This window comes from Lissotriton vulgaris, chromosome 11 (assembly GCF_964263255.1).
Source record: "Lissotriton vulgaris chromosome 11, aLisVul1.2, whole genome shotgun sequence".
NCBI classification, from domain to species: Eukaryota; Metazoa; Chordata; class Amphibia; order Caudata; family Salamandridae; genus Lissotriton; species Lissotriton vulgaris.
The window spans coordinates 914,855,473-914,880,366 of record NC_141699.1 but is presented as its reverse complement, the minus strand read 5'-3'; the positions used below and the strand labels follow the sequence as shown (position 1 = coordinate 914,880,366).

General features: G+C 42.1%; 1 protein-coding gene across 2 annotated transcripts in view; it reads right to left on the bottom strand.

Annotated features, from left to right (window-relative positions):
- LOC147683683 (uncharacterized) overlaps positions 1 to 22,679 on the bottom strand; it is a 123,920-nt gene extending 101,241 nt beyond the window's left edge. For both annotated transcript variants that reach the window (XM_086944071.1, XM_086944070.1), the window contains exons 1-2: positions 22,535 to 22,679; positions 5,308 to 5,434 (exon numbers count right to left, since the gene is read on the bottom strand). In XM_086944071.1, the coding sequence (XP_086800197.1) occupies positions 5,308 to 5,434; positions 22,535 to 22,558 (151 nt within the window). In that variant the 5' untranslated portion in view covers positions 22,559 to 22,679. The remainder of the gene's footprint in view (positions 1 to 5,307; positions 5,435 to 22,534) is intronic.
- Positions 22,680 to 24,894: the final 2,215 nt, after the last annotated feature.

The window sequence follows — 24,894 nt, the reverse complement described above, 5'->3', positions numbered from 1 at the left end:
CACTAAAAATCCATCCAACCACTGAACTAAATCCAATCGTTTCATCCCCTATTTGCCATTTTACTAATAGTAGCCAACCTGCCCCATTACAATCCCCCACCCGATTCCCTCCCCCCTCTTAGCTCTGGGAGGAGGACCACTGGCAACAGCTCAAAATCGCGGCATGTGAAAAAAATTCAGTCACTTTCTGGAAATTAATTAATATTTTAGACCGTAGAGGAGTTGATCCCATTTTAAATCACATAAGTGAACAGCAATGGCATGCCCATTTTTTAAAACTATACTGTGATGATGACGCCCAAGCTCATCCAATACCATTAGCTTCGTCCCACTTAAGAATAGATTCACCCACCGAGGCAATCCCATTTACGCTCCGGCGTCCGGGTCGAAGCCCGGGCAAAGGGCTGGCCCATCTGTGGCCCTCCGAGGCCTGTAGAGTCTGGTCTGGGCCAGAACCCATTTACTGTGCAAGAGGTCCGAGATGCCATCTCCAAAATCCTTCTTGGTAAAGCAGCCGGTCCAGATGGCTTGCCTGGAGATTTGTTATCCCACGATCCCTTAATATGGGCAGACTTTATAGCATGCCTAATTAATCTAATCCAGCTAGGTCTCCCCAGATTCATGGAAAGGGGCAGAGGTAATCACGATCTATAAAAAAGGAGATAGAGAGGACCCTGCCAACTACAGACCAATTAGTTTAATTGACACAATACAAAAGGTAGTTGGCAGGGTCATTATAAGCATAATTGAGACATGGCTTATGGAAGAAGGGGTATTAACACACTTCCAGGCTGGGTTTAGGCAGAATGTCAGAGCAATGGACCAGGTGTTTCGGTTTTGTGCGGTCTATTGGAAGTCAGTATCTATTAACAAGGGCAGCCTGTATCTGGCTTTCATAGATCTCAAAACCGCATTTGATGTCATTCCACGTGTTAAACTGTGGGAGGTATTATTGGCCATGGGGCTCCCTAGCTATTTGCTGCAACTTATTATCAAGCTCCATGAGGACAATTTTGCTAGGATACGGTGGGGGAGTCAGGGGCAACTGACAAGGAGGGTACCAGTCAACAGAGGGGTGCGGCAGGGATGCGTGATGGCCCCAGCGTTGTTCTCCCTTTTTATAAATGGGGTGGTGGACCATTTAAGGGAGGACCCTGCGGACGCGCCCATCCTTGCCGGAGAGAAGACCCCCACACTCCTCTTTGCGGACGATACCCTCCTGATGTCCAAGACCCCGAAGGGCCTGCAGAAACTGCTTGACCGTTTCTCTCTCTTTTGTAAAGAGCATGGTCTATCAATAAATACCGCGAAAACAAAGCTAATGGTTTTATCTGCAAAAAGAAAGTCTAGAAAGGTACATATCTCACTTTTCGGGTCACCTCTGGAGGTGGTAAATGAATTTGACTATCTGGGGGTTAGGTTGTCCAATAACATGTCCTGGGGCCCTCACATATCTAAAATGGTACTTAATCTCAAAAGGGTGTCTGGAGCGATACTAAAAAAACAGCGCCTCTCCATCAGCAGACCGGTTGCTCCAGCCCTGGCAGTCTATGAGGGGAAGGCTGTAGCCTCGGCAGTTTACGGTTCTGAATTATGGGGTACTGAAAACATCAGGGCTCTGATGGTTGCAGAGAACAAGTTTATCAGAGATTTTGTATCACTTCCAGTGTCAACCCCCTTGTTACCATTATTTTTTGACATGGGCAAGAAATCAATTACTGATAAAGTCCATCTCAGGCCCCTGTTATTTTGGGTGTCCCTCAGAAGGACTCAAGAATTAATTGAATATGCCAGAGTGTTGGACGAACTAATCTCCCTTAATGTTAACAATAAGATAAAGTGGCTTAACAATCTTAAGCTGTTGGTAATTTCTATAGGTTTGGGAGAGTCTTGGGTCTCGCAATGTCCACCTCCTAAACAATTTGTCAAAAAGCTATATTGGAATTGGGTTGAGAATAAGGTCCATGTCAACCCCAATTTGGGATCCCTGACGACCAACTTCCTTGAACACAAACCAACGTGTAAGCTGGAACCCTTTTTGGACTTTATTCAGCTACCCAGAGACAGGACCTTGTTCTTGAAATTGAGATATAGTACTCTGCCCCTTAAGAAAATCATGGAAGGTTGGAAAGGCATGGGGGGGGCATGACTTAAATTGTCCAGGTTGTAGTTGCCCGGAGGAAACCCTGGGCCACTTCTTATTTGCATGCACAGCATATAAGCACGTCAGGAACAAATGGCGGGTGCCTGGATAATTCGATCTAGGTTGTTAGGCAATGTACCAATTTTATCTGCAACAACTGTATAGTTTTAATTTTCCTTCTTTTTAAATTGTCTGTGTTATTCTGTTGAAAATGTAGTACTTTTGGGCAGATTGTTTTTATGTACTTTGTATGTATGTTTGTACTTTAATGATAAATATTTATCGAATAAGGTATTACAACAACAATTCTATATTCAGGACTGGAAGCAAGGATTACGCTATATTCTCACTTCATTTTTATTACAGCAGCCATTAGGGGAACAGCAAAACAGACTTAATTTCCAATGAACCTTAGGGAGAAAGTCAACATTCCAATAACAATAATGTCCAATCACATAGAGGCAGGACCCCTTGCTAGTCCTCTGTTGCTGTCAGTGCCTCCTCTATCTTTGTTGCTCCAGAGCTGTGTTAAGTGCCTATGGACTCATTCCTTTTCTCTTGTTTGCATGCTTAGCATTGTACTTTCGAAGCGTTTTGCCATATTTGTATTGCCAATCATTGCACGGCCACTGGAACGCTAGTCCCTCCTCAGCAGCCGCTGTTTATGTGTGTTTTAGGGGCTGCAGCACCTGAGACCTTGTGGTGTGGTGATATGGCGGCTAGAGGGAACTATAGTCCATCCAACGCACTGAGTGCGTCTGGCACGCTCAGGCCAGAGTGTGTGCCTTATTTGCATCAGATTAGCAGCGCGTCCGGACGGTTATTCAGCAGCCCCATTCGCCTGGAGCTTGATGTCTTGAACAGGATCCGTATATCTTGAGATCCTAGCACCTACTTTTCATGCTCATGCATTTCTGGGCACTAGCCCTAGGCGTGTCCAGTACCTCCATTGACTGAAAGAGGTGTAGAGTGTCCCGCTGGGCCTAATAACCCTGCTGTTAGCCTCTGGAGCTACAAGATGACAGGCATTTACCCAGCTATTACCTCCTCATTTGAGTAGCTTGAGAACCCAGCCTGCACCTCTTTACCAGCATACTCCCTGGGTACTCATTAATACTCCCCAGCCCTGAGAGATATGGAAGAGACCTACCTGGAGGAAGAGAGTATCACATTAATGATAGTTTCTGCAAGATCGTGAATGCCTTGATACCTAAAGTTGTCCTGCAAGCGGTGGCCCCACCGTAGAGGAAATTACTGCAATATGCAGAACACGGTTTCAAACCCTTCCCTGCAATGGAAGACCCCATAGGACTGATGTCATTGCTACCTCTAGGAGGGCCCACGCCACCAGCACGGCTCCAAAAACGTAAAAGACGCCCTGCGCCTAGCGTTGATCTCGACGCCTTTGACAGATTGAAGTGGGCCTTTATGGAACACGCTCAACCCCTTGCTCTTAGACCACATGGAATCTGGACCTTCAGGTTTGCAATCTACAGGGCCCTCTTTTTCCTCCTGCCAGCCCACAACCCCACAGTGAATGATCTCCCAATCAGACTCTGAGCTCAAGATGTGCTGGCATACCATTCTCCTCAACCTTTCTCCGACATGCTAGACCCGGAGAGTTTGGTACACCATGCTCCTCCGAATGGCCCCCTGAAAAAAAGGTTGCGAAATTCTTTGCGGGACGGCTTCATATGCCACTAGACAAAGAGGTGCGCAACTGCCCCATTATGCTCTAGTGCAGGGAGCCCATGATGAACAAAAACAAATATGACACTTTACAACGCACGCGTTACAACAAATTTTTTACATCACGAAATCCATTAAACCGCATACTGTTACAACGCATATTTTTACAACGCACAATCCTTTACAACGCAATTACTATTCTAACTCTGCTGGGGCGTTACTTTGGGGAATGCGTTGTGATGGATTATGTGATGTAATGACATGCGCTGTAATGGATTTCGCGTTGTAAAACATTTGCTGTAATGACACACGATGTAACTCTTTTTGTTCCCTGAGAATGGTCACATAAATTAAGAAATATTTACCATTTGAGCTCCTGAAGACTGTGGTCATCTCTCTTGCACTGGCAAGGCTTGACTATTGCAACATCCTCTACCTCAATCTTTCGGTAAGCGCTTTGAAGAAGCTTTTGACTCTGCAAAATTCAGCGACCTGTTTTCTTTTTTCAATTCCCAAATTTGAATCAGCCAGAGAAGCCATTAGTAAACAACATTGGTTGCGAGTTAGGCAAAGTATTATTTTTAAATCTCTATGCAAAGCCTCCAAGGCCCTTCATGGGTAGGGGTCCTTCTAATTTTAAGAATAACTTTGTTTGGGTTCTGCCAAGAACTTGGTGGTTCCCTCTTTTAGAAGGATCTCCTGAGGGCGGCAGAAGTTTCCTTAGGTCCACAGCTCTTTTCTGGAAGAGTGTGCCAGTGGAACTTTAATCAGACCCCTCTCTGTCTGTTTTTAGGATATCATTGAAAACCCGGCTCTTCGTTCAGAAATAGGAATCAGAACTTCGCTTCCTTGTTCTGTTTTAGTGCTAAGACTCCTTCGGGCATTAGTTTGCGCTCAATAAATCTGGTCTTTCATTCATTCATTTCACAGGCTCTCAGTCACCGATACACACATACCCAATTCATTCCCACACTTTCAAACATTCTCACAGACCATGTACTCATTGATGCACGTGGCAGCCCCATCATAGTATCCATGTATCCCGTGTCACAGTATTTTGTTAAAAGCATAGTATCAGGCTCCATTGACATTAGGTTTACATTCAATGAAGCTGGGTGAAGGGGCGTCTGGTAAAAATGGGCAAGTTACTTGGCCTCAGTAGCTCACGACGATTTTCACACATCAAAATTAGCTCTCATTACTGAAAAGATTGGAGACCGATGGCTTAGGATGGAATAATGAGACCAGTTTATGGGTCAAGTACATTACAGTTAGGTCGAGTAGATTATTCAAATGACTAGACCTGCGCGTCTCCTGACATTTTAACGATTTTTCAAGGCCTGTATTCGATTAAAATGAAAAACCAAAGAGAGAACAGCAAAACAAAACAATCTCTCATAATTCTGCAACAATACAAAGTGTAGCATTCCTTAAACAGTGAAAAAACTGGACAACAGTCAAGAGTTCAACCTTACCCAGTGAGATCAGAGCTAGGTGAATTTCTTTCATCACGTTCCCACACAGCTCCTTCTGCCACTCCTGTAAAACCCTCCACTCATCATCGGAGAAACAGGACAAAGCATCATGGCCAAAAAACGTTGCCTGGAATAGAAAAGGTTACCTTACTTGGCATTGTATTCACTGATAAATTAGGGGTGTGGAAGTTTCGAACAATTTTTCTTGTCCAGGAGCCAAAGTGATAAAGAAACCTTCTTGTACTGTAAAGAAATCCACTAATCCCCGCTACGACCTAAATCATTTCGATGGGAGAGCACAGATGAGTTACTAGTAAGCAGCTGCCTGCTATAAACTTTTTCTGTGCGTTGGCCCTTCAGTAAAGGCAAACATACAAACACTCTCTTACATCAACCACTTTGCTTCCACATTCCTATCACAATACATCAGAGGTCTTCAAACTTTTGGATGCCGAGACCCCCCTGTCACAATTTTCAGGAGTAAGGACCCCCTCATAGCAAAAATGTCTAAACCTATAGACAGGTCTACTGGAATTATGAGGACCTAATTACGCAGCAGGTTCGACTAAATTGTGTGGTAAGAAAATGTAAATAATGCTTTGTGATGCTGCATATTTTGGTATAGTATTGCTTCATTATTTTGAATTTTTTTACACATAGTAACACTGAGGAAAGACTTCACCTTGTCAATACCAGTTTATAACCAAAATACTGCAATAAACAACAGAAAGATGTCTAGTCAAGCTTTGTGAAGGGCCTTCACTCTGCAGGTATACATGCTGCCACATTAAGAGCTCTCCTGGCCCTAGTCAGGAACAGCTAGGGTCCCTAAAGACCTGGCGGTCTTGTGCAGTGTTAAGCCGTTTACCCACGCTTCTTTCCTCCCACTCCTCCCTTCCATCCCGCTCTCCTCTTCCAATCCCGGATCCCTCTCTCACTTTGCAGGCCATTTTCTTTCACTCACCCCTGTTACTAACTTCTGAACTCTCCCTATCCAACCCCTCACTTCACGTTCAATCACCTTTTGTCATTCTGTCTTTTAACTGCCCTCATCTCCAACAGTCTCTTGTATTTCTCTCATGGCCTCTATAGTCCCTCAGCACTTCTCATTCACCTCCAGTCTCTCCCTTCAAATTTCTGTCTATTTGTATTTTACACTGCTCCAGTACCCCATTCATTTTTCACATCTCCCCTTTATTCTTTCACACCTTCTTGAAACAACTTTCCCCTGCCCTGTTACTTCAGCATGCATCCCAGTACTCCATCTCTTCCCCGATCGCTGCTGTCCCTCACCTATGTCGCATCAAATTCTCTTTTTACGTCACAGATCATCTCTCAACAATCTTCTCTCACAGTTTAACAGTAACCCTTCTCTATGCCCTCACCCTTTGCTCACACTCACCTCTACTCTTGCGTTTCTGCACATCCCTGACCTCTTAAATAGAATTCTCTTGTTCCCTTGCTGTCCTCTATCATCCAGTCTCCTCTCACCTTCTCATCTCTCCTCACCGATGATACAATATGAATCACCATGTGAAACCGAACATCGTCATAAAAGCGACTGTACGCGCTAGGCAAGCCTGACTATGAGTTAATGCAAGGGTTTTTTTGGCACAATGTGCATCACGCTTTTGTTTGCAAACAAAGTGACTCTTTTCTAGAAACAGACACATTGTGTCACCGCTATTCAAAATCCACATAGCTGAAAATATCCAATATCCAATGTCGAAATAGAAACAATACTGGCAGTGAAACAAAACAACAATATAAACAAAGCAATACGAACAATAAAACGAATATAACCATTTGTAAAGGTTTTAGTTGGCCATTTGTGAATGTATCAGATGTTATGGAGTGTATGTATATGTACCAAAAAAAACGGGCTTGGACAACTCGAAGATCCTTCTCCAGACAGAAGTCTTTTGGATCAAGAAACTCAGAACCCTAATGCCATTTGGGCTCAATGACAAAATTGAAATGAGCTGTTTTCTATAATAAGGATTGCATAGTTTCTATATCCAAAAGCTGGTCGTTCCCCCGTCAGTGGTCCCTATTTTCACAGTAGAATACATAGACATACACTGCATAACATCTGATACATTCACAAATGGCCAACTAAAACCTTTAGGAATGGTTATATTTGTTTTAATGTTCGTATTGCTTTGTTTATATTGTTATTTTGTTTACATTATTTTCATTTCTTCACTTCACAATTGTAATATTGGTGATTTTGACTGGTGTCTAATGTCTATATAACTCCACCGTGTATCTCTAGGAATGTTTACATCACTGCCAGTATTGTTTCTATTTCGACATTGGACATTTTCAGCTATGTGGATTTTGAATAGCGGTGACACAATGTGTTTGTTTCTAGAAAAGAGTCACTATGTTTGCAAACAAAAGAATGATGCACATTGTGCCAAAAAAACCCTTGCATTAACTCATAGTCAGGCTTGCCTAGCGTGTACAGTCGCTTTTATGACGATGTTCGGTTTCACTTGGTGATTCATATTGTTTGCATTAAATATTAGCTTGTTCGCGATATTATGTGAGCCTCCTGATTAAAGTTTTGGCTCTGTCAATGAAAAAACGCACTAAGCAGTGAGTCCGTCATTTGTGTTCACTTCTCACCACACTAGTAAATAGTCGCCGAGTTTCAAACGGAAGTGTATCCACCCTTCCGAAATTGAATGGTCAAGCGTTTCACGAGTAAACGGACTGCGGTATCGGTAAGCGGATTTGTAAACGCAATTGGTAGTTTGCCGTAGATAACTGTCGATAAGTATAGTTTTTGACACGTATATTCTTCGTATTTCACAGAGGCTGCTTTCCGAACTTCATCGTAGCCGTCGGTTACCGTGACTGTGTAAAAGAGGTGAGCACTCTGCTTATTACAAACTCATAGTTCGTTCTAGTCGTGTATTAGTTTGAATACAATCAATATTGTGGCCCTTTGTTTTCACTTTATTTTCCAACAGGTTAAGTACCTGTAAATCGTATGTTCATTCAATAGGTAAGCTGCACATTTATTTGTGAAAAGAGCATCGCACGTTTTTTTGCAATATTTTGAACAGCATACTCTGACCGCATATTTGTTAACATCCAGATTGCAGGCCACAGTTTCTAAAAAGATAGAAGTTGCCACAAAATCACCAGAAGTTTTTGTGTTTTTCAAGGTGAGCGATTCAATTTCATTGCTCGCGATCGTTATAATGTTGGTCGCAGAACACTGATGGTGAAAATGTTAAGTGGAGTAGTGTCATATGTTGAGCACACAAAGTCAGATAGCGCTTTGAATAATGCTGTCTTTATTTCAGTAAATTTGTGCATCGTTTTAGTTTTTTCTGTATAATGAACCTGCACAGGCATCGGATAAATAGTTTCCTTTTTCTTACAGGAACCCCTGATGAAGGGACCTTGTGTCCCGAAATGCATTGGATGCTCAAAGCTTGTGGTTTCTTTTATGTATAGTTACATCAAAAACCTCTGAAATGTAATATATATATACAATGATGTATTGTTGAAAATTGTAATTCATTTTGAAAAATGTGAAAATGTCATGATGAATATGAATTAAATATTACTGAATGATTTAAAGCATCACTGTTGTTGCGTGCTGAAGTCCTAACCACCATTTCTTGGGGTTACGATTCAGAAAAGGGGGGGGGGTGGTGATGAACAGAGTGTCTGAATTAAGCAGACCACTCTTACCCAGTCCAAAGATCAGGGCTTGATCCATCACCGTTATTTATCCCACTGCCCCATCCCAGCTCAGAACCTGGCTATATGCAAATCAGTCTGTCCCTGGCCCAGAGCATCATGGGAACAGGGCAGACTAAACTACCAAGCCAATTCTTCACCAGAAAGGAGACAAGCTACCGGGGACCGGTTTCTGGCATTTCAGCCGTCTTCGGCCCGGCTTGCTTGAATCCTGATGGAGCAGTGAGAAAGGGACTCATGTCTGAGTATACCCTGCCACACCTATAGTGGCCAAAAACGATTCAGAAAAGGGGGTGGTGATGAACAGAGTGTCTGAATTAAGCAGACCACTCTTACCCAGTCCAAAGATCAGGGCTTGATCCATCACCGTTATTTATCTCACTGCCCCATCCCAACTCAGAACCTGGCTATATGCAAATCAGTCTGTCCCTGGCCCAGTGCATCATGGGAACAGGGCAGACTAAACTACCAAGCCAATTCTTCACCAGAAAGGAGACAAGCTACCGGGGACCGGTTTCTGGCATTTCAGCCGTCTTCGGCCCGGCTTGCTTGAATCCTGATGGAGCAGTGAGAAAGGGACTCATGTCTGAGTATACCCTGCCACACCTATAGTGGCCAAAAACGTTTCAGAAAAGGGGGTGGTGATGAACAGAGTGTCTGAATTAAGCAGACCACTCTTACCCAGTCCAAAGATCAGGGCTTGATCCATCACCGTTATTTATCTCACTGCCCCATCCCAGCTCAGAACCTGGCTATATGCAAATCAGTCTGTCCCTGGCCCAGTGCATCATGGGAACAGGGCAGACTAAACTACCAAGCCAATTCTTCACCAGAAAGGAGACAAGCTACCGGGGACCGGTTTCTGGCATTTCAGCCATCTTCGGCCCGGCTTGCTTGAATCCTGATGGAGCAGTGAGAAAGGGACTCATGTCTGAGTATACCCTGCCACACCTATAGTGGCCAAAAACGATTCAGAAAAGGGGGTGGTGATGAACAGAGTGTCTGAATTAAGCAGACCACTCTTACCCAGTCCAAAGATCAGGGCTTGATCCATCACCGTTATTTATCTCACTGCCCCATCCCAGCTCAGAACCTGGCTATATGCAAATCAGTCTGTCCCTGGCCCAGTGCATCATGGGAACAGGGCAGACTAAACTACCAAGCCAATTCTTCACCAGAAAGGAGACAAGCTACCGGGGACCGGTTTCTGGCATTTCAGCCGTCTTTGGCCCGGCTTGCTTGAATCCTGATGGAGCAGTGAGAAAGGGACTCATGTCTGAGTATACCCTGCCACACCTATAGTGGTCAAAAACGATTCAGAAAAGGGGGTGGTGATGAACAGAGTGTCTGAATTAAGCAGACCACTCTTACCCAGTCCAAAGATCAGGGCTTGATCCATCACCGTTATTTATCTCACTGCCCCATCCCAGCTCAGAACCTAGCTATATGCAAATCAGTCTGTCCCTGGCCCAGTGCATCATGGGAACAGGGCAGACTAAACTACCAAGCCAATTCTTCACCAGAAAGGAGACAAGCTACCGGGGACCGGTTTCTGGCATTTCAGCCGTCTTCGGCCCGGCTTGCTTGAATCCTGATGGAGCAGTGAGAAAGGGACTCATGTCTGAGTATACCCTGCCACACCTATAGTGGCCAAAAATGATTCAGAAAAGGGGGTGGTGATGAACAGAGTGTCTGAATTAAGCAGACCACTCTTACCCAGTCCAAAGATCAGGGCTTGATCCATCACCGTTATTTATCTCACTGCCCCATCCCAGCTCAGAACCTGGCTATATGCAAATCAGTCTGTCCCTGGCCCAGTGCATCATGGGAACAGGGCAGACTAAACTACCAAGCCAATTCTTCACCAAAATGGAGCAGTGAGAGCTCATTGCACCATCAGGATTCAAGCAAGCCGGGCCGAAGACGGCTGAAATGCCAGAAACCGGTCCTCAGTAGCTTGTTTCCTTCCCAGTATAAGAATTGGCTTGGTAGTTTGGTCTGCCCTGTTCCCATGATGCACTGGGCCAGGGTCAGACTAATTTGCATATAGCCAAGTTCTGAGCTGGGATGGTGCAGTGAGCTATAAAACGGTGATGGATCAAGCCCTGATCTTTGGACTGGGTAAGAGTGGTCTGCTTAATTCAGACACTCTGTTCATCACCACCCCCTTTTCTGAATCATTTTTGTCCACCATAAGCGTGGAAGGGTATACTCAGATGTGAGTCCCTTGCTCATTGCACCATCAGGATTAAAGCAAGCCGGGCCGAAGACGGCTGAAATGCCAGAAACCGGTCCCCGGTAGCTTGTTTCCTTCCCAGTATAAGAATTGGCTTGGTAGTTTGGTCTGCCCTGTTCCCATGATGCACTGGGCCAGGGTCAGACTAATTTGCATATAGCCAAGTTCTGAGCTGGGATGGTGCAGTGAGCTAAAAAACGGTGATGGATCAAGCCCTGATCTTTGGACTGGGTAAGAGTGGTCTGCTTAATTTAGACACTCTGTTCATCACCACCCCCTTTTCTGAATCATTTTTGTCCACCATAGGCGTGGAAGGGTATACTCAGATGTGAGTCGCTTGCTCATTGCACCATCAGGATTCAAGCAAGCCGGGCCGAAGACGGCTGAAATGCCAGAAACCGGTCCCCGGTAGCTTGTTTCCTTCCCATTATAAGAATTGGCTTGGTAGTTTGGTCTGCCCTGTTCCCATGATGCACTGGGCCAGGGTCAGACTAATTTGCACATAGCCAAGTTCTGAGATGGGATGGTGCAGTGAGCTAAAAAACGGTGATGGATCAAGCCCTGATCTTTGGACTGGGTAAGAGTGGTCTGCTTAATTCAGACACTCTGTTCATCACCACCCCCTTTTCTGAATCATTTTTGTCCATCATAAGCGTGGAAGGGTATACTCAGATGTGAGTCCCTTGCTCATTGCACCATCAGGATTCAAGCAAGCCGGGCCGAAGACGGCTGAAATGCCAGAAACCGGTCCCCGGTAGCTTGTTTCCTTCCCAGTATAAGAATTGGCTTGGTATTTTGGTCTGCCCTGTTCCCATGATGCACTGGGCCAGGGTCAGACTAATTTGCATATAGCCAAGTTCTGAGCTGGGATGGTGCAGTGAGCTAAAAAACGGTGATGGATCAAGCCCTGATCTTTGGACCGGGTAAGAGTGGTCTGCTTAATTCAGACACTCTGTTCATCACCACCCCCTTTTCTGAATCATTTCTTGGGGTTAGGCCACTTACATTGTTTACATAACTATTTAGCAGGCAGTAATTCAGCACAGCACACATACCACACTAAACAGTTAATCAGTTTAACCGAGTGCGATCTCCACCCACATTCATCATTTAACGTCTCTGCTCACACGTGGAAGTCTGCACCAACTGTTTAATCGTACAAAAATGTTGTTTGAATCAATTGCAAGCATTACCGAAAACCGTGCATTTACTAAAGCGTACACTACAGAGGAAGCCAATGATATCTATAAATTGATCAAGGAAGCAAAAACGTTTGATGCCCAAAGCGGTTCTGTAACACAACAATTACGTCAATTGGAATATTTGACTAGGCGTGAACTAAATCAGAGACTTCATGCTTCAACACTTATACAATACCATCGTGTTAGGCGGATCACACGTGGGCTAAGGCTAGCAATCAGACCAATGCTATTTAGACTGAACAACAACCAGAAATTCATGGAGAAATTGTACTGTATTTTAAATAAGTGCTCTTTAGATCTTATTTTACTTCTCATTGAAGAATTGTCCAAAACTATCACAGATTTGGAGGAAGAAATCTATCATATCAAAAATGAGTTGTCCAAACACATGGAAGAGGAACCTTGGACTAAATTCTTACAAGAACTTGATGAGTGTCTTGATAAATATGGCAAAGAACTTCAGGAAACAAAACTACGGAAGTTTAAAAGAGATACAATTGATTATAAATTAAATGAAGCATATACATGGGCAGAGGTATATGCCCAGAGACGTTACACACAAAAGAAAACTCAACCTGCCTCTTCAGACGAGAGCGTCATTTCGGATAAAGATACGGATATTTCTAGACCACCAGCTAGTCAGTCATTGAAGACCAAAACAACAGGACAGGCTAAAGAAGCCACAGGAACAGGATCAAATGGAAGTTCTTCTTCTTCTTCTTCTAATTTTTTAGAGAAAGGAGTAGAACAAACCAGACCTCCGGATGCAACTACATCAAAGCAAACCGAAAGAAGACAAGAAGAGGAAAAGGAAAAAGACAAAGAGAAAAAGAAAGGGCTGAGGAGCCGAAGGAAAATCTCAAAGTCAACATCTCGCACAAAAAAACTCAGTCAATTTGAAGAAGACCTTCTCAATAAAGGCACATCATTTGTCAGTACATATCATACTACTGAACTTGAAACTAAAGTATCTTTCTTTAAATTCATGAGATTACTACGTTTAAGACATTTCTTCACGAATATCTGCCCACCACAAGTGGGAGAAGATCTGCAATCGAATTTCAAACCTAAAAGCACATTTCAGGCTCCTGTATCACACAAGACTCTCGATACATTCAAAACCTTGGTTAAAACAGATTTGCAAAAGATACAATTCAAACGCAAATAATTTGACACGAGCTGAGTACAGTGCTCTGCAACAAATGTCTCAAGATGACACTCTAATCTTCCAGAAGGCAGACAAAGGAGGAGGACTTGTGATTATGGATGCTGACTTTTACCTTCAAAAAGGCACAGAACATGTAATGGATGAAACTACATATGGATTATTGAACAACGACCCCACCACGGAAATTTCGGACACATTCAGTAAAATATTAGATCAGGCTGAAAAAGTGTTGGATAGACACTAAAACAAAAGGTTATCTGTTAGGAACATTTCCTAGGAGACCCAGGATTTATTTTTTACCTAAAATTCACAAAAATCTCACCCACCCTCCATTCAGACCAATTGTTTCAGGCTGTCAATCAATCTTTGAGCACCCGGGAGTATTCATTGATCATCACTTACAACCCTTCATTCAAAGATGGTCTACTTACAGTGAAGACACCGCAGATTTTCTAAGAAGTTTGGCCGAAATATTCATTGAACCAACAGATACCTTGATTCTATGCACAATAGACGTAATCGCTCTATACACCTCAATTTCACACGTTGCCGGGTTGGAAGCAGTTGAATGGGCTCTCTTACAAGAAAATATACCAGACTCCCTGAAAGTTTTCATCCTTCAGATACTCGATTTCTGCTTGACAAACAGTTACTTTGAATGGCAAGGCAAATTCTTCTGCCAACTCAATGGTACTTCCATGGGCTTTCCAGGAGCACCCATGTACGCAAACACGTACATGGCGAAATTTGAACATGATTTCATATTGACAGACCCGACTTGGAAAGCTGGTTTGGTATACTTCAGAGGGTACATTGACAACATTTTTTTTAATTTGGAATAACACAGAAACAGCTCTAATCAACAACATTAAAAGTCTCAACTTAGTGGGTCCAAGAATTCCATTCACTTACACTATCAGTGATAAAGCTATATCCTTTCTGGATGTATTAGTTGATCTCAAGGACAACCAAATTCAAACACAGCTGTTTAAAAAGCCAACAGACAAAAACAATGCACTACAATTTCATAGTTTTCATCCTAAAAATTTGATTCAGAATCTGCCTGTGTCTCAATTTATGCGCATTAAAAGAATATCGTCAGAAGAGGAAATTTGCAACAACACACTTTAAGAGCAAAAATTGCGGTATATTGAACGAGGATATCCAAAAACAAATCTAGACAAACAAATTTCAATAGTCAAGGCTTTACCTCGAATGACACTACTTGAAAAGAAACAAAAAAAGAGCACACAAAGAATGGTGTTTGTTTCTAAATTCTCTTCTGCATCTAGAGACATCAAGAACATAATCATAAAAAGGTGGGATGTACTAGAAGCTAAAAGCGAGTTTGGAGATCTGTTTCGTGAAAAACCCTTGTTCGCCTATAAAAGGGCGCAAAACCTGAAAGAAATATTGACTTGGCGCAAACTCAAGAAATCCAATGGAGATGAACAACCACGGGGTACACTCAAGTGTTGGAATTGCAAAAATTGCAATAATGTTATTCCAGGGAATACTTTATCGCACCCCAGAACGGGTGAGAGCATCAAATTACACCACACCACTAACTGCGACTCAGAACACTTGGTGTACATGATTAAATGCCCATGCGGCTTGTTGTATGTAGGGAAGAAAACCCGCAAAATCAAAACGCGTCTCTCTGAACATAAGAGTCGAATTTGGAACAAAAACCTCACATCATCATTGGCTCTTCACTGGATAGAACAACGTCATTCAATAGCCCAACTTAAATTTCAAATCCTTGAACAAGTACCAAAGAAACCGGGCTTGGACAACTCGAAGATCCTTCTCCAGAGAGAAGTCTTCTGGATCAAGAAACTCAGAACCCTAATGCCATTTAGGCTCAATGACAAAATTGAAATGAGCTGTTTTCTATGATAAGGATTGCATGGTTTCTATATCCAAAAGCTGGTCGTTCCCCCACCAGTGGTCCCTATTTTCACAGTAGAATATATAGACATACACTCCATAACATCTGATACATTCACAAATGGCCAACTAAAACCTTTACGAATGGTTATATTCGTTTTATTGTTCGTATTGCTTTGTTTATATTGCTATTTTGTTTACATTATTTTCATTTCTTCACTTCACAATTGTAATATTGGTGATTTTGACTGGTGTCTAATGTCTATATAACTCCACCGTGTATCTCTAGGAATGTTTACATCACTGCCAGTATTGTTTCTATTTCGACATTGGACATTTTCAGCTATGTGGATTTTGAATAGCGGTGACACAATGTGTTTGTTTCTAGAAAAGAGTCACTATGTTTGCAAACAAAAGCGTGATGGACATTGTGCCAAAAAAACCCTTGCATTAACTCATAGTCAGGCTTGCCTAGCGCGTACAGTCACTTTTATGACGATGTTCGGTTTCACTTGGTGATTCATATTGTTTGTATTAAATATTAGCTTGTTCGCGATGTTATGTTATGTTAATGTTATGTTAATGGGCATTTGTTGAGAGCACTGTCACCATGAGTTTCTTGGAGCTGTATGTGAGCCTACTGAATAAAGTTTTGGCTCTGTCAATGAAAAAACGCACTAAGCAGTGAGTCCGTCATTTGTGTTCACTTCTCACCACGCTAGTAAATAGTCGCCGAGTTTCAAACGAAAGTGTATCCACCCTTCCGAAATTGAATGGTCAAGCGTTTCACGAGTAAACAGATGGCGGTATCGGTAAGCGGATTTGTAAACGCAATTGGTAGTTTGCCGTAGATAACGGTCGATAAGTATCGTTTTTGACACGTATATTCTTCGTATTTCACAGAGGCTGCTATCCGAACTTCATCGTAGCCGTCGGTTAACGTGACTCGGTAAAAGAGGTGAGCACTCGGCTTGTTACAAACTCATTGTTCGTTCTAGTCGCGTATTAGTTTGAATACGAACAATATTGTGGCCCTTTGTTTTCACTTAATTTTCCAACAGGTTAAGTACCTGTAAATCGTCCATTCGTTCAATAGGTAAGCCGCACATTTATTTGTGAAAAGAGCATCGCACGTTTTTTTTGCAATATTTTGAACAGCATAGTCTGACCGCATATTTGTTAACATCCAGATTGCAGGCCACAGTTTATAAAAAGATAAAAGTTGCCACAAAATCACCAGAAGTTTTTGTGTTTTTCAAGGTGAGCGATTCAATTATCATTGCTCTCGATCGTTATAATGTTGGTCTCAGAACACTGATGGTGAAAATGTTAAGTGGAGTAGTGTCATATGTTGAGCACACAAAGTCAGATAGCGCTTTGAATAATGCTGTCTTTATTTCAGTAAATTTGTGCATCGTTGTAGTTTTTTCTGTATAATGAACCTGCACAGGCATCGGATAAATAGTTTCCTTTTTCTTACAGGAACCCCTGATGAAGGGACCCTGCGTCCCAAAATGCATTGGGTACTCAAAGCTTGTGGTTTCTTTTATGTATAGTTACATCAAAAACCTCTGAAATGTAATATATTTACAATGATGTATTGTTGAAAATTGTAATTAATTTTGAAAAATGTGAAAATGTCATGATGAATATGAATTAAATATTACTGAATGATTTAAAGCATCACTGTTGTTGCTTGCTGAAGTCCTAACCGCCATTTCTTGGGGTTAGGCCACTTACATAACTGTTTAGCAGGCAGTAATTCAGCACAGCACACATACCACACTAAACAGATAATCAGTTTAACCGAGTGCGATCTCCACCCACATTCATCATGGGCAGGAAGTTAGGCATCCACAGGAACAGACCATGCATCATGGTAGAAGACCTATCTTTGCAGAAAAAAGACCAGGTCATAGGAAGGTGGCAAAAACATTGTTCAGGTCTTTCAGTGGGAGAAAGCAGCATAGTCTCTGTTTTTCATGACTGCGTCCTTTGCGACACCACTCTTTGCGATTATATAGTACAAACTCAACCCAAAGGTCGTGGAAGGCTTTACATGAGCCCCAGTTACATTACACAAAGACACTTTTCCTCTACAGTACTAATTCATACATACCAACATTTTTGAAGAGCAAAGTGGGAGGTTTTAAAAAAAAAAACAGAACTGAGTAAACGTATTTAAAGCATTGACTTCCATTGAAGCAGAGGCAAATTCAGGCTCGAGACAAACGAAAGCCATTTTTGGCTTTGAAAATCAGGAGTCTCCCGCATGTCCCTACAGTAGACCCAGAGAAAGACTTTTTACAAAACTCAGCCCAAATTTTTAAATAATAAATACCAAACATCCTTTTTAGTTCAAGACTAAAATCATTTGAACATATAGATTCCTTTTTAAAAATATCACAATCACATAATTACAAATTAATTTTCTACGACTTTGTCTAGTACATTCAAAACAATTAATTTGTAAATATTATCCTTAAACATTGACATCTAAAACATTTTTTTAAATTAAATAAATTGTCATGAATCATCTAAATTTCATCCCTTTTACAGAAGGACAGTTATTTAAAAAAAGGACAGTTATTTAAAAAGGACTTATCTCAAGCCTGAGCAGCAACAAAAGAGGAAGATGGCTGCAGATTCTATGGGTTTATACATGGTCAGCGTTCTAAAAGTGTTCATGTGTTCTGATTCTAATTTTAGGGTTCGTCCTTTCCTATTCCGCAGGAATAGGAAACGAGCCCTAATGCCGTCAAACCATTTCTTAAGGACAAGGGCTCTCAGAGGATTTTGGGAAGTGCACGCCGCCTCATGCACGAGCTTGCCTGAGCCTTCTGCCTATCAGCCTGCCAGTTCTCCTCCCCTAAATATTCACTTCACTTGTGACTCCCCACATCAAAGCCTCAGCCTCCCTCCCTAGCCATTTGCTTCCTAACCATCCTGCCTCGCATGATTGCATCAGACCAGACACTTCAAAGGAATGCGCCCCGAGAGCCACTTTCACGGCCGTGCATTTCTCCCCCTCCCCACAGCAATGCCAGGAGCTTGTTCTTCACTTTTTCTTGTTTGTGAAATCTTGCGTTGTTCATAAATACATAAACAACATGCTTTAGACGTCTTCTTTTGTCCTCAACACTAACACATAAGAAACCCTGGTGCCTCGCCACGTGTCCAATTGCTCTTTTTCTGGTAACACCACGCGCACAATAATTGAGTTAGGCTGGCGCCCATTGCTACAAAAGAAGTGCTTTTAAGGAAGGCCTTCTCCTCTGCATCCGTAATGTCATTTTGTATATAAAGTTGCCTTTAACCTTTCTGCTCTATATGTTGTTAGGAGCATTTTGTGCTAAATTGCAAGCACAGCATGTGTGTGGTCTTAAAAAACACATGTGCATAATGTGCATGCAGTTAATTTGCCGTTATCACAGCATATTAAAAAACACGTGCGTAATGTGCACGCAGTTCATTTGCCGTACCAGTGCATTATAAAACTATTTACAAAAATGCTGACGCAATGATATACTAATCCAGTCCTGACGCTCAGCCACATTTCAAATTAAACGCGCAATTTTTCAGATGTACATTTTCAATGCTTAAAATTGCATTAGCTAAAGTTGCGATCTAGCTTACAATTCTCATTGTTAATAGCATTTTGCCCTTAAAATTACCTCACCCTTCAGCTTTAGCTGTTTTAAAATACATCAAGGCAGTCAATGTTGTGCATCCAGCTAGCGCCATATAGGTGATTTGTTTCTCTTTCTTAGCGCCTCAAAACATAGCACTTAAATTGCTATGGCCCGACACATTTCTAATATTTGCCCTTCTTGATAACACTCATGCAGAATGCTTATGTTAGCCTGACGCCCATTGCTACACAAAAACTGCTTCTGTGCCAGGCCTTGTGCTTTGGCATACATGCGTTATTAAGCATTTTTACAAATTTTAGTTGAAAATATATGGACGCAGACAATGTTGCACATCAATCTGTGAACGCGCACTTTTTCAGCTGTACATTTTCGATGATTAAAATTGCATTAGCTAAAGTTGCTTTTTACCTATGTAAGCTAGCTGCCGTATTTGCACTTTTCGGCTTTAACAGGTTTAAAATACATTGACTAAATTTACGATCTAGCTATGTATGCAGCTTTGCTAGCGCGTTTGCAGTCTTTAGCTTTAGTTATTTGAAATACACCAAGGCAGACAATGTGCGCATACAACTAGCGCCATATTGGTCATTTATTTCCTTCCTGATAGCACCTCAACGCTAACAGTTAAGTTACCCTGGCGCCTCGCCACATGTCCCATTTGTTCCTATCCTTGTAACACCTAGCGCACGATAATTGAGTTAGGCTGGCTTCCATTGCTACAAAAGAAGTGCTTCTATAGAACGTCTTTTTCTCTGCATCGGTAATGGCATTTTGCATATAAAGTTGCCTTTAAGCCTTCTGCTTTATATGTTGTTAAAAGCATTTTGTGCTAAATTACTAGCGCAGCATGCATGTGATATTAAAAAGCACATGTGCGTAATATACACGCAGTTCGTTTGCCGTTATTTGTGCATTATCAACCATAAAATGAATGCTGTAATGCTTATTTGTATGCCCATTATGCTGCAATAATCTACTAGTTATCCGTTTCTTAGCATTTTATATGTAGCTTTTCTGTGGTGAGCCCTATAGTTTGCATTGTTAATAGCATTTTGTCTATAAAGTTGCCTCACCCTTCAGCTTTCGCTCTTTTTAAATACATCGAGACAGTCAATGTGGCGCGTCCAGCTAGCGCCATATTGGTGATTGATTTCCCTTTACTAGCGCTTCAGTAACATTTGTATATAAAGTTGCCTTTAACCCTTTTGCTCAATATGTTAGGAGCATGTTGTGCTAAATTGCTAGCACAGCATGCGTGTGGTATTAAAAAACACATGTGCGTAATGTGCACGCAGTTCATTTGCTGTTATCACACCATATTAAAAAACACATGTGCGTAATGTGCACGCAGTTCATTTGCCGTTATCACACCATATTAAAAAACACGTGTGTAATGTGCACACAGTTCATTTGCCGTTACTAGTGCATTATAAAACTATGAAAATAAATGCCGTACTGCTTATTTGTATACCCAATATGACGCAATGATATACTAATCCAGCCCTGACGCTGAGCCACATTTCAAATTTGTTACCTTTGTGGTAACACGTCACGCACAATAATAGTTTGCCTGCGCCTATTGCTATGGAAGAAGTGCTTTTATGGCTTCACACCACCGCTCAACTCCACACCACCGCTCAACTCCTCACCACCGCTCAACTCCTCACCACCGCTCAACTCCTCACCACCGCTCAACTCCTCGCCACCGCTCAACTCCTCGCCACCGCTCAACTCCACACCACAGCTCAAGTCCACACCACAGCTCAACTCCACACCACCGCTTCATCCATCCATCCCACCTCCATCCATCCATCCCCGCACTCCATCCAACCATCCCCGCTCTACACTCCATCCCTCCCCCACCCCACACTCCATCCCTCACCCGCCCCACACTCCATCCCTCCCCCGCCCCACACTCCATCCCTCCCCCGCCCCACACTCCATCCCTTGCCCACACTCCATCCCTCGCCCACACTCCATCCCTTGCCCTGCCTCTCTCTCGCCCTCCCTCTATCTTTCGCCCTCCCTCTATCTCTCTTTTGCCCTCCCTCTATCTATCTTTCGCCCTCCCTCTATCTATCTTTCGCCCTCCCTCTATCTATCTTTCGCCCTCCCTCTATCTTTTTTGCCCTCCCTCTATTTATCTTTCGCCCTCCCTCTATCTATCTATCGCCCTCACTATCCATCGCATCACCACAGCATTACTCAGGGGCACCACAATATCACTATGCGCTACCAGAGCATCACTGAACGCCACAGCATCACTCAGAGCCACCACAGCATCAATCTATGCAACCATTCAACAACAACTGATTCAAATATGTTCTCTCAGTGTTTCAAACTTTATTACAAATGTCACAAACATTTTTTTAATATTTCACTTCTGTTCTTGTATTTTCATCACAATAAAATAAACTAAACATAATCTTCCAAAAAGTTATTTGCAAAAGTTTAAGCTATTGCCATTATAAATTACAATAACTTTTATTTAAGTATTAAATATTGAAAAAAATACAACCCATTGTTATTTTTCATATTAATACATCTAAGTCATGTAAATACAACACATAGTACATTACAAATGCTATAGGTGTCACGTTTGCAAAAGTTAACACTATTGGCATTATAAATGACAAAGTTATTAATTTAGCTATTTTCAAAACAAAAACATAAATAAAAAATGTGTCATTTACAATACTAATACCTCTAACTTTACTAATGCGAGCCCTGTTGCATTGCAAATGCTTGTTTTTGTTGCTGCTGCTTGAGTGGTAATAAAGGTGTATGCATAATATTGGCCTCCGGCCCTTGATGTAAAATCAGGAGTCGATTGGACCGTACGCTAATTCATGGACTACCAGAGTATTTGTTTTCGAGTTCTAGCAATGGAATCTATGTGCATTTAAGGATAGATAACAAAAACCTAATTAGTAGTGCCACTGGCATGTTAAAGACAACAGAACAGTTCTCCTAACGTGTGTTGGGGAGGGTGCTGAATGCTAACATTTCGAAACAATAAAGAAGGAGCTCGTTAAAAAGAAATCGTGAGACTGTATATTTCCTCTTGACATTGAACATTGAAACAGAAGCGAATTTAGCCGGGAAGATAACTACATTAAAGTCATGTTTCCTAACAAAGCAGAGACACCCGCCTGGATCGAGTCCGTTGGCATTTATATAAAATAGGAGATGAAATCGGCAGTGATGGACTGTACATGACTAAAAATATGCAAAAACTGGCATGAGTTCATCTTAATATCGGGCTGTCATCAACCAGCAGATTAAAGAGGCAGTCTCCGCCCCCACAAGTCAACGTCAGGGTGGTCACCTGACCCTGGCCTATGTACAGAACACTCACCTCATCTGTATCCAGCATCGACATTTTTTATAAACCCTCAAATGGGTCGTTCTTCCGATCTGTTTTACAGTGACCCTGGGCAGGATAACATGCAAGGTAAAAACTCTATAGTTCTCGGAGGGACATTACAACCTTCGCTCTAGTAAACGAGGTGACGTAAGCTGAGCTAACATTATAGTACGCATGCTCTAAAAGCAAGGAACTGTCAGCAGGGTGAGTAGAACCAGTGGCAGGTCTGCGATTTGAAACCTGCTGCGCATGCGTAGAACTACATGCGTTGCTTATTTAATCTATTCTGCGCATGCCCAGAAAAACAAATACTGCTCGCCATTTTATACTAGCGTTGGCGGACAGTGTTTATTCTTACAGTATAATATGGGAACTCGACCGGAAGATATTGGAGGGCTTTGCTTAAGCATCAATTTCATTTCAGACGGACACATTCAGTTTTAGGCACTGAGGGAACGATAGACTGACACATTCACATACGATACCTGCCAACTTGGAGCATAAACTGGCAAGGTTCGAGATTGCTTAATTGTGACCTTTTCATGGTGTCAGCGTACTTATGAGTGACATTCAACCACCTAAGTGCGACACTTTTACGCGAGTATAATCAAGTAATGAAATCCATGGAAACAGATAAATGTCAAAAGTTACACCTGAAATGGAAGGGCACTAATCTCTCGCTTTCATGTGTTTCATTATTTTATACTATTGTTATTTCATACTAGTGTAGGGTGTCAGAGCACTTAACATCATGCACACATTTATAGAGAGACAGTGAATCATACTTGTGTAAATCAGTCTAAAGGAAATATTACATAAAACAATGAGGATTACAAGTTGTAGAATCACATGTCATTCATACTAGTGGGTAGTATATTTTAAGAGTGTTTGGTCTGGTGAAGCACAAACTCGGGATTTAAAATATACCACAGTGGTTGACTGTCCTAAAAACAGTGTATTTTTACCCAAACTAAACCTTTTAGCAACATTAGGATAATGAAATTCTAACCTAATATGCAGTTTGACTACATGCCCTTCATTGCAGTTCATAAGTAATTGTGTTGTATTAGGATTGTAATGTATGAACTGAAAGTAACTAAAAGATCTCTGTGACAAAAGCAGTAACCCACTGAGCTACCCACATAAAATGCACTTTAGTGATCTGCATGTACACGTTCTTTGCAGCAGGCATATTAACCCTCTGTGCTATTTCAGGATGGGTGAAAACGGCCACTATTTATTTATGTATTTATTTATTTGTGCATTTTTATATAGCGCAGACTTTACCCGAAGGTGTCAGAGCGCTTCACAATAGGAACAGAACTGATACATGAGAACATTACATGTGAACAAAATACAAAAGCAAACTTTACATTAAATGAAGCAATAGTGACAGTCGTGAGCCAACAAAATACAAGAGGTAGCAAACGGTGCATTACAAAAGTGACAATCGTGAAACAACAAAATACAAGAGGTAGCAAACGGTTCATTACAGGAGGAAAAAGTGACGTGTGCAGGTTACAAAAGCGTATAAAGTCAAAGAGGTATAATACTGCAATATATGGAGGGCCCTCAAGCACACGAACAAACGTTACGTAGGCCATGGTGGCACTTGTGCAGGTATCGGAAATAAACAAATGTAAGAGGTAGGAAACAGTGTGTTACAAGAAAAAGTGACGGGTGCATGTTACACACGAGTACCAAACACAGGTAGAAAGATAATACCGCAATAAATGGTAGACTCTCAAACCACAAGAACACACTGGGAAGACACTTCCATAGTCATGTACAGTAGAATTTTTCTATAGTGGAAGGGCTTCCTTCAGAAAATAGAGAGGGCATGGATTAGATTTGGAAGTGTCTTTGAAGGAGGAGAGCTTTGAGGTTCGTTTTGAAGGTCTGGGAGGAGGTGGTGATCCGGAGCTGCGGCGGAAGGGAGTTCCAGATTCTCACCGCGTTGCCTGAAAAGGATTGTGCCATTGTTCTTTCCTTCTTGAAAGTGGGAGGTTCAAGCAGAAGCTTTTCCGCATTACGTGATGGTCTAGAGCCTCCAGAGAGTTTCAGTTTATTCGCCGGGTAGCGAGGAGAGGAGGAGTGCAAGGCTTTGTGGATGATACAAGCAGTTTTGTAGATAGCTCTAGCCTCGATTGGAAGCCAGCGGAGGGTGGATAAGATCGGTTTGATGTGGTCGCTTCTTTTGGCCCCATAAATGAAACGAGCTGCTGAATGAAAAACAGATTTAAGGGGGGACAGGTGGGATTTGGGGAAGTCCAGCAGGAACATTATTTGCGAGAGTTATCTTGGCATGATTTCAATTGTTGCCAGTAAACCCCTGGACACACAGGGAAATT